We start from the raw sequence: 10,734 nt of genomic DNA on the forward strand, positions 1-10,734 counted from the left end.
CTTGGTTGACCAGAGCTAGAAATTCTTTCCATCCACTGCCATGATGCATGAGTTTTTTTTTTAATTGATTCATGTATTGTCATCGAGTATGAGCTTGTATCCAAAATTTGATGCTGATTTAATGAGTAGAAAGGGACACGGTGACTGAGTAGTTAAGCACTTAGCTTCTGAACCTGGGGTCCTGGGTTAGAATCTTGGTGAAGACTGGGACTTTTGTATTTTAAGATTTTTAGAGCGCTTCTTAATCCACAAAACTCTAAAGGGTACCTGACTTTAGTTGGAGAAAGTAAAGACGGTTGGTCGTTGTGCTGGCCACACCAGACCCTGCTCATTAACTGTTGGCCAAAGAAACAGATGACCTTAATCTCATCTGCCCTATAGATCAAAAGGTCTGAAAGGGGAACTTTACTTTTTTATTTTTTTAATGAGTAGAAGTAGAAGTAAAATTTATTGAAAAAATCTGAACATTCAAGAAACATTCATACAGAAGGTTTAGAGTTTAACAGCAGAGTAGTCAGTTCAGAGAGTTGAACAGCAGAGTAGTCATGACAGAGAGTTTAACAGAGGAGTAGTCAGATTAGCATTCATTTGTTTTAATAAGCATATTTATATTACAAAAATAATTTCACTTGGAGAAAAGTTTCTGTTAATATACTCTTAAATACAGTTAGAAATACATAAATGACAAGGCCGATTTACAAAACACACACAGGCATTATTCAACCATATTAGATAACAAACAGCAACACACACTTCCTAATCCGCTAAGGGAGCTAACTCTCAATCAACATTACATCATATATCAACAGTTTCCCTTTAAGACCTTGCAATCTATGGGACAGACGATTTAAATGTAATCTGTTACTGTGGCCCTCTGTTTACAAGGTTGTCTTGTGGCCAGCACAATGGCCAACCATCTTTACTTTATCCCCAACTAATGTCAAGTACTCATTAGAGCTGGCTGAAGCCAGATGCACCCTAATGATCCCAAAATTAAAGATCCAAGGATTCGAACCCAGAACCCCCAGTTCAGAATCAAAATGCTTTACCACTCAGCCATCGCACTGTTATGACATGAAAGTTCCTAGGTTTAGATATAATCTGATGGATATTGCCCACACAAAAATCTCTCCTCTCCCGCCCTTTCTATGTCCATCACCTTCACCTATTCCTTAGTCTGTAAGACCGTTGGGACACCACACAAGATCTGTCTTTCTCCATTCCTCCCTGTCCTTTGCCTTGAATAGAATTTTATTCACTAACAGGCCCGTCCTTCTTTGATGTTGTTTTCCCATCGCTGAACTGAATGCCATGCAGAATGAGGGCTGGGGATGGCTGTGAGCAATATTCAAAATTGGAACCACTGTGATGACAGTCCAAAGCTCATACCACACTACCAGGAAGCTATATATATATAGCAGCAGAATTTTTGTGTTAAATGCCAGATACTTTTTTTGAGGTATTTGTAAAATTATTTTCATAGATCAACTTAATTATCATGACATCAACATGTTTTATCCATCAGATTATCAACATCAAAAATTGTGCCCAGAGTTCCTCCCCCTGCAGGAAGTCTTCACTGCGCAGAGCCACTGTATGGGTGCAAGTGTACAGCCTGTGACGAGGCCATGGGTGGAGAGCTCCACGCAGCTCTGAGCGCCAGTCTGAATGAAAACTTGCACAAGTTTGCTGTCAAGTAAGAACTAAAATCTTCATAAAGTCATTTTTTTTTCTTCCTTGTTATGTGCATTTCTTTCTGTTAAGCTGTTTTGGCATATTTTGTTTTGTGTAGAGAGTGATTTAAGATCTAAAACAAGCAAATACAAAATTTCTATAAAAAAATAAAAGGTCATATAATGGAGAGAATCACATTATTACTTCCATATACCCCAGTACTGCAAGACTTCTTTTCTATATAAAACAAAATTAATTATTACCACTAATTATAAATTGATTCATTTATTGTTTTCGACAATGAATAATTTCCAAAGTTTTTTGCTGGCTTGGAGGCTGGGAAGTGGGAGGAATAATCTGTATGAGATTTGTACCAGATTGAAAGAGAAAGTTGGCATAAGCTTTGTAACTATAGTGACTTGTATACTTGCATGACTAGGACGACTGCCTGATCCTGTGGTTTGAGCTCTGGACTCGATGGTCTCAGTATGAACCCTGCCCGCCTCTACCCCCCACCCCTGGCCATCCTGTGCTAAGTTTGGGCTAAGATGTAATAATCTTCAATTCTGAAGAAACATCCTAAACACATAAAAGGATGTTTCTATTAAAGATCATAGAAAACAATTCCACAATCTATTACTTGTGTATTATTATGGTTCAGTATTACCTAATTAGATTTAGATTATTGGATTTATATTTGTATTTCTTTCATTAGTATTTGTTTATTATTTCATAATAATGTTGTGAATTTCTCAGTTCAAAGGTTATAGTTCAACTTGGCGATCATGTGGTTGTCAAGGGAGAGAAAACAGGACGTATTCGCTACATAGGTCACCTGGACAAGATAGGTCAACCCAACATGGTGTTTGTAGGACTAGAATTAGATGCCCCAGGTAATACTTTTGATAATTGATCAAACGCTTATTGTTTTATTTTTAATTCACATATACTGATACTTACACATATAACATTTCTGTAAAGTAGTAAAATAATATTAGTAACTAATAAAGTAGAGATCTATGACAAATCAACTGTTAATTATGGGGTTACAAAATTTATAAAAATTGTGCAATTAGGGCATGGGATGGGTTGCCTGAGTCAGCCAGGAAAACCAATGACAAAGCCAAATTTAAATCATTAGTCAATATGCATGACTAGATTGACCTAGGAACACATGTAGGGTGTAATCAACTTCTTTTTTAAGTAACGTCTGTATTTATAAGAAGATAAGATAAATGTTTATTCTCGACTGATAATATCATTGTACAGTAAATTTATTTATCAACCTTATACTGCTTGTTATTAATTGCAAGTGGTACAGGTGAGAAAAGTGAGAGAAAGATAAGAAGAAACGTGTTAAAAATAAATTCTCTCCTGAGGCTAGTGACGTGCTTAAATAATAATAGTAATACTTAGTAATAGTAATACTTTTTAAACAATTTTAAAAACAACTATGTGATCTTATCTTATGAAATACAGGTGTTACTTTAAAGAGGGAGATGATTACATCCTTTCTAGCTAGTGGAAGTGGCGAAGTGTAAGCGGTAAACTTCTGGTGATACTTGTGATTTTAAAATTTTGGAATTTTAGTACATTTCTGAGATTACACGACCCATGGATGGCTGCATGGTCATGCTCTGGACTGTCATGGTTGTTGGTTTGAACCCTGCTAGCGACATCCTCTGCCTTTTTTTTTGTTTTTTTTTGCTAGGATGAAATAATTCTGAAGTAACATTTGAAACAAAAAAAAGCAAATAATAGTACTTGACATTAGATGGGGAAAGTAAAGGCTGTTGTAAAATTGCATAAATTTTGTTTTCCTTTTTTTTAACCAGTGGGTCGACATGATGGATATTTCAACAAAAAGCGCTATTTCTTCTGCCAAAAGGATCATGGGATATTTCTTCCACTACATGATGTCATTTGTAAAGTTGAACCGAAGGTAATGTCACTTTAAAATCATTTTATCTGGCAGTCTTATTTGTAACATTTATATTGGAAGTTGTTGTCTAATTTGGATTTAAATACTGTTGTAAAACAATATTATCTCTAACTCATATTTTTACAAAGCTTATATCAACTCTCTTTTTTCTGGTAAAAAGTTTGAACATGTAATTTCTCCCAAACCCATGCTCGGATCAAGTTAAAATTTTGCACAATTATTCATTAGTGTAGATAAGTCATGAATCAATAAAAACAATTTACGAATTAGTTGGTTACTGGCTATTGATTATTCTGTTTGATACCAATATGGGAAATTAATCCTTCAGTATTCACAGTTATGGTAAAATGTTGGGTTCAGTCTCCTTAAATAATTGTACAGGCTTAAGCAATTATTTATTGTACCAAAAAAATAAAAAAAAAGAATCGATTAAAAAATTTAAAAAATTAATCAATTAGTCAATTAATTATTGGTAATTATTTTGTTTGATATTGAAAAAGGAAAATAATTTCTACATTACTAACATATTTAGTTGTAACTGTATAGTTTTTCTCCTTAGATAAGCTTTGTTTTTTTTTTAAAAAAAAAAAAGAATTTTCTAGATTTTGCCTGTTATGCTGTGGAATTCATCTCTTTGAAATGATCTGTTCTTTTTATTTCTAGCTAGTCAATAGTGCAGACAATGTTAGTGGCAGTGCTGTTTCCAACAACAGCATGTCAGCTGCTGTCATGTCACTAAGAAGTTTTGGCAATACCAATGAACTGTCCAAATCGGCCGAAGACTTTGTCCACATGGTAGGAATGAGATCTAGGACCAGGCAAAGCTTTAAGGCCGAGAGTGACATTAAAAATCTTGCCATGAAATCTGTGGAAATAGATGCTAAGAAATGGTTAGTTCCCTTTTTTTTTCTGAAAGTTCCTTTTTTAAAACAAATGTTTCATTCGATGCTTGTTGCCTCATTAGGTGTCTATTGTTTGTTTGTCCCCTAGTTTTTATTGTTCATTGTATTTCATTATTTCCTTTGCAATATTGAAAATCAACAAATCTGTTTAATATCTACAGATAATATCTTATTGCATTTGGAATATGGTATTCTTGTTTTTTCTATACGGTGTGATATATAAATATTTTAAATTTTATAGATCTTTGTTTTGGATTTATTTTTTATTTTATAATGATAATTTATTTTCGTTTACTCTTTCAGTTGTTTCAGGCATGTAATGTTTTTATTTGTTTATTCCCTTACAGTTATTGCATTCCTATACTATTGTATTTGTCAACTCCAGTTATTTCTGCTATATATTTTATTTGTTAACTCCCTTCAGTTGTTTCTGCCATATATTTTATTTGTTAACTCCCTTCAGTTGTTTCTGCCATGTATTTTATTTGTTAACTCCCTTAAGTTGTTTCTGCCATGTAATATTAATATTTTTTTTACCTTTCTTTTAATGTTTCATCCTTATAAAATCCTTCACATTGTGGAGGCCTAAAAAGTGTCTTGACACATGACAAAAACAAAAAATGCTAGAATGTTAGAGCTAATACTCTGAGCATAAATAAGGTTCAAATCCTGGTATCTATGGGGAAAGGTATGAAGGTTTCGGTGGTAGAGTTCAAGAAGTTCATTAGATGTTCATTGTCTTTGAACTTGAAGGAGTGATTATATTATAGACGTCTGAAGTCACTGAAGTCCTCCTATTACCCATGAATGTTGAGCCGCAATAGGCTACCATTACCCATGAATGTTGAGCCGCAATAGGCGCCAGTTACCCATGAATGTTGAGCCGCAATAGGCTACCATTACCCATGAATGTTGAGCCACAATAGGCGCCAGTTACCCATGAATGTTGAGCCGCAATAGGCTACCATTACCCATGAATGTTGAGCCACAATAGGTTCCTGTTACTCATGAATGTTGAGACGTAATAGACTCCCCGTGACCCATTAAAGTAAAAAGAAAAATTCCCCTTTAATATCTTGCGATCTACAGAGCAGACGAGGACAAAGTCATCTGTTCCTATGACCTGCAGTTAACATGGGTGTCATGTGGCCAGCACAAACTGCCTTTACTTTTCACCTTACACACTAGAGCGGGGTGGACTTACAGGTGCCCTTAAGATCTTGAAATTAAAAATCAAAGTCATCCTGTTACCCAATATTAAGCCACAAAAGGCCCCCGTCACGCATGACTTGAAAACCTTTATGACCTATAGATTGGACCCAGCTTTTAGCCATTTTATTTTTATATATCAATAATTTTTGCTATTTCTGTATTTCCAGTGCTGAAGATTTGGTGTGACCTTGTGCTACGCATCACGTGACTACAACTAAAAACAACGACTCCACTTCTGGATGATCTACTTTGAAGATACTGATGCTCTTCATAAACACTTAACCAGATCGGGCTTCTTGCTACATTTCATTCTTTTGCTTGTTCCATGTTATATACAAAACAGAATTAACTCCCCTTATTTGTCTACAGAGCAACGAAAAACACAAGTGAAGAAAAGAAGGTGAAGTTCAATCATTAGATTCCTGACAGTGAATTGTTCCTGCAGGTCTCACTGAAGACATTGCCAGTGAAGATATACGAGTACATTGTTAGGCCTTGTCTAACTTAAAATACTGTAATGACTCTCAAAGGATGACATGTTCCAATAAAGATATTGTCAGTGACTTTGAAGACATGACAAAGGAATTCTTTCTGCTTGGCTTACTAAAAATAAGGTCTTATTTGTGGATCCATTGAAACTTGTTCTAAACAAAAATTACTCCAAAGACTACCTATTCATGTCCTTGTGAAGAATCATTTTAAAAAAACATTGCCACTATTTATTTATTCATATATATTAAAACTTGACAGTCTGCAGACAACAGGATGAGAACCAGTTTCTTCAGAAACCATTTTATTAGGTGCCTGGAGTATGTTTGTACTAACGAAACCATCTTATGGTCAGTTGTTTTGCAGAATAGAAAACTTAATCCTGAAACGTCAGTGTCCTGTAGTAATCAGTGCATTATAATTGAGCGTTCGTTTCACAAACTACAGATCTAATTTTGGTACCGAATCCCGGTAAAGATCTCCTTTAAAAAAACAAACTATTCTTGTGATCAAGAGGTGCTAAGGACCTAGCAGAATTGAGGAAACACAAAATCTGATTACGTCATTGTGCTTGCCATTCATTATGTGCTCACCAGTGAATTCAATACCCTCTAACTCAAAAGTGTACTTTTATACTTTGGGCATCCAATACTGGATATGAAGCGAAACTTGCATATCTAATGAATGACAGGCTGAGAATTATTACTGCCTGGGAAGAAAGAATGAAAGGTCTACAAACAAGAATGAAAGGTCTACAAACAAACAAGAATGAAAGGTCTACAAACAAACAAGAATGAAAGGTCTACAAACAAGAATGAAAGGTCTACAAACAAACAAGAATGAAAGGTCTACAAACAAACAAGAATGAAAGGTCTACAAACACAAGAATGAAAGGTCTACAAACAAACAAGAATGAAAGGTCTACAAACAAAAAATAATGAAAGGTCTACATACAAGAATGAAAGGTCTACAAACAAGAACGTAACGTGATAGCATCTTAAAAAAGAAAAGGTGCTATCTATTGGCCCTCTTCTACAGGTGGCTTCACACCAAGAGGAAAATAGGAAAACAAAACACTGCGTTTAGGTTCTGTTATGAACAGTGCGCATCTAGTGTACATTCGATAGAGGTGTGCAGCGCCTAAGACGCAGTATTATTATACCTATAAACTATATATATATATACACAAAAGTGCCTAACTGTTTGCAACAACAGAATTCACAGGACACATTAAGTTCCATGGCATTACTTGGAGACGTGGTATGACCTTCAATTTTCCCGACAGATAATGGCAAAACAATTGTTGTAAAACATAGGCCTATATCTCCCAATTTCAGCCTAGGCACAGAGGAGATGACCACTTTGTCTGAGTATTATATATCTGGGGATTAGACAGCGAATTAAGAGCCTAGGTCACTTCTAAACTGCAAAAGTAGATGACCCAGCTATGAAAGATGTCTCTTTTTTTTAAAAAAGTAACTTGACTACTAATAAAATGTTTTACTGGCTGATAAGGCAAAGTGATAGCCCTCGTCTCTGAGAACGAAAATGATGCATAGATTGATATGTTGATTGGTCTCTGGATGTTTGGCTTTTATATTAGCCTGTGTTCTTAAGGGATTACCTGCCTTTAATTATATTGTCTTTCATCATTTGTCTGAAGTGAGCTTTGTTATTGGAATGTATTATGCACAATTTATAATTGACATTATGATTACATTGATTAAGTGTCTTAGTGTGTGTCTGAAGCTTTAAGTAATCTTTAATCTGTGTCCTGAGTTAGATCTTTGATTTTACATGAAAGAAACGAATGAAAGCGATTTGAGTGCTGGAGTATTGAACCCTAAACCCTTAGGAGTCTAGGAGCACATAAAAGCGTGCGATCGAGGCCCTTTCCTTGATGGGGGTTATCCAGAACAGACTATTGTATCCCAGTGCAGGTTATTAAGTCATTGGTTAACATGCATGACTAGATTGACCTAGAAACACGCGTAGGACGTAATCATCATCTTTTTTTTTTTTAAAGTAACGTCTGTATTTTATAAGAAAGGAAGATAAGACAAGGTGGTCCCTTGCCATGACAAAATCTATCCTGTGTGACGTCCAGGCCATATTTCGACGGTGGCGCCACCGCGTAGAGAATTAGTAAACCATATATAAGGTTCATGACTGTTCCTTGATTGTTGAGTCGATCTTCTACGTTTCAGGGAGGTATTTTTCACCTCATTCAAATACGTACACGCACTGTGCGTAGCGGTAGTGTTTAAATCCAGAACTATTCAGTCGGTGGTAAGCTTCTGCATTCAGTCTTTAAAACAACTTTATGCTGTTGAAATGTACCTTGCAGATCTGGGTGCAATAAGCGCAGTGGTGAGATACACTACAGATATGAAACAAAAATCTATTCGGATTGAGAAGCTGCTAATAAAAATAATTGTGTTGTACTGGCTTAACATATTTTAAACCTTGTATATTGTAGATTATGAAATTATTATTTAATTATCTGTTGCCTTATAGCTTTACACAACGAATCTCGGCCACCTCTCCATTTTTTTCTGCAGTGTATATGCATAGGCATTAGCACCTTTTATAAAACTTACTTTTAAAAGGGAGATCAGTCCTTAATATCGCAGGCACTATTTCACACAACCTCAGCATATATAGTCATAAGTGACTTTATTACAGCTATGTTGATTGGATGTATACTTATGATAATGTATGCTTTACGTTTAGAAAGATGTTCATTTTGAGCATGCAATATGCTTCGGCAAGGTCGATGGGTGATAAACAATTTTTGTGTTAACAGAATGGACTAATTCATCTTGCGTGAACAGAATGGATTAATCTATCTGTTTCGTACTCTGCAAAAGTTGGTTTTTCAGTTTACCTTGTTTGCCATCCAGTACAGAAGCATACATAAGCTTCATGCAATGTCCTATATAGTTTTTTTTTGTTGTTGTTGTTATTTAAATCTAGACAGGACTATCACATTCGATAATGAGAAAAAATCCTAGAATACTTAAAATATAATCTGTATAACATACATCAAGGGGGATAACAAAGACAAGCAAAGTAATGTCATAGTTATCGTTCTTTTTTTTTTTTTTAAATTAAGGCATAATAATTTTATAAATACTTTGAGATTTATCCTATATAACTGTATTAGATATTTTGTAGGTCGACTTTCCATAAAGAGACTCTTCCCTTTAACACCTTATTTGTCTGCAAAAGAGATCTCAGCTCAGCAGCAACAAGCTGGCTAGAAGAAGAAGTAACACCTTATATATATATCTACTTTTTTGAATTCTCTCCATGACCTATATATCTACGAATGTACCATTTTACATCGTCTAGATAGGTACATTCAGCATCTATTAAGAATCGGGACAAAAAAAATACGTGACTAGTTTTGTAGGTCAGGGATAGGCTGCAGAAATGAATATCTGTGGGGGTTCCGGTGAAATTGCTTCCGACTGCTGGCCTTCGTCACCACATCATATTACATTGCTACCCTTCGTTTGTGATAGCACCCTTTAAACCAGGGGTTCTCAACCTGTGGGTCGCGACCCCTTGAGGGGTCGATTGACGATTTGTCAGGGGTCGCCTAAGACCATCGAAAATATGGATTGTATTTTGTGTATTCTTCTATTGCTGTGTGTGTGTGTGGGGGGGGGGGGGTTGCGTCAGAGTGGGGTATAGTAAAAAGGGGTCGCCGAGCTTAAAAGGTTGACAACCGATGCTTTAAACAAAAAAAAAAGTGCTTTTCAGGGTATCGGAGTGACAAGGCGCCCCGTTCCCCCCATGAGAATTGAGGCATCTCTCTTAGCAGACGGGCGTGGACCAGGAGATCTTCATCCCTAAGTCGTATCTGAAGGTTCCACAATGCATATGACCACTACTGGTTGGAGTCACACCATAATGACCATATATACACTATGTATAGGTAGCATTGTTACAGTTATATCTATTACTGAACCCCCCCCCCCCCCATTTTTTCCGTTTTTTTTTTTAAAGTGATCTCCTGCCCCCATTTTAAGACGCCTACACATTTTATCGTTTGTGTTGTTATTATTTATATTGTTTTGTAAAAAGAGGAGAATGCAAATTTCAAGTTTTTAAAAATAAACCCTTAAAGCTCATAAAAATGTATTAATGTTTTTTTTTAATTCACTCATCACGTGACTATTATTAGTGCTCATGTGATAAGCCACGTGATTAAGCAGCTTTCTTTCCATCCTCTAACAACAAAAAAAAAATGTATGATTTGCATCACATTAATGCCATGTTACTAACGATGCTTTGATTTCAAACAAGGCTAATAATATAATAAATATACTTGACAAAAACCGTTTTTCATTTTCTTTCTTTGTACTTGTGGTTTTTATGTTTGAATTGTTTCGTTTGTCTCTTGAAGTTCATCCGTGTTTTTACGTATTAGAGTATAATTAGACGGTGTCTCGGTTTTGTTTATTAGATGCTGTTGACTCTGAATACGTTTCTCATGGGGGATTTTCA

At 35.5% G+C, this 10,734-nt stretch overlaps 1 protein-coding gene across 1 annotated transcript in view; it reads left to right on the forward strand.

The window, feature by feature from the left end:
* The window catches only part of LOC106053867 (uncharacterized), a 40,953-nt gene extending 30,570 nt beyond the window's left edge, over positions 1-10,383 (forward strand). Inside the window, exons 8-12 of the mRNA XM_056014234.1 lie at positions 1,526-1,696; positions 2,431-2,567; positions 3,510-3,616; positions 4,280-4,506; positions 5,898-10,383. Coding sequence (XP_055870209.1) covers positions 1,526-1,696; positions 2,431-2,567; positions 3,510-3,616; positions 4,280-4,506; positions 5,898-5,916 — 661 coding nt within the window. The 3' untranslated portion in view covers positions 5,917-10,383. The remainder of the gene's footprint in view (positions 1-1,525; positions 1,697-2,430; positions 2,568-3,509; positions 3,617-4,279; positions 4,507-5,897) is intronic.
* Positions 10,384-10,734: the final 351 nt, after the last annotated feature.

Source organism: Biomphalaria glabrata, chromosome 16, assembly GCF_947242115.1.
Source record: "Biomphalaria glabrata chromosome 16, xgBioGlab47.1, whole genome shotgun sequence".
Classification (NCBI taxonomy): domain Eukaryota; kingdom Metazoa; phylum Mollusca; class Gastropoda; family Planorbidae; genus Biomphalaria; species Biomphalaria glabrata.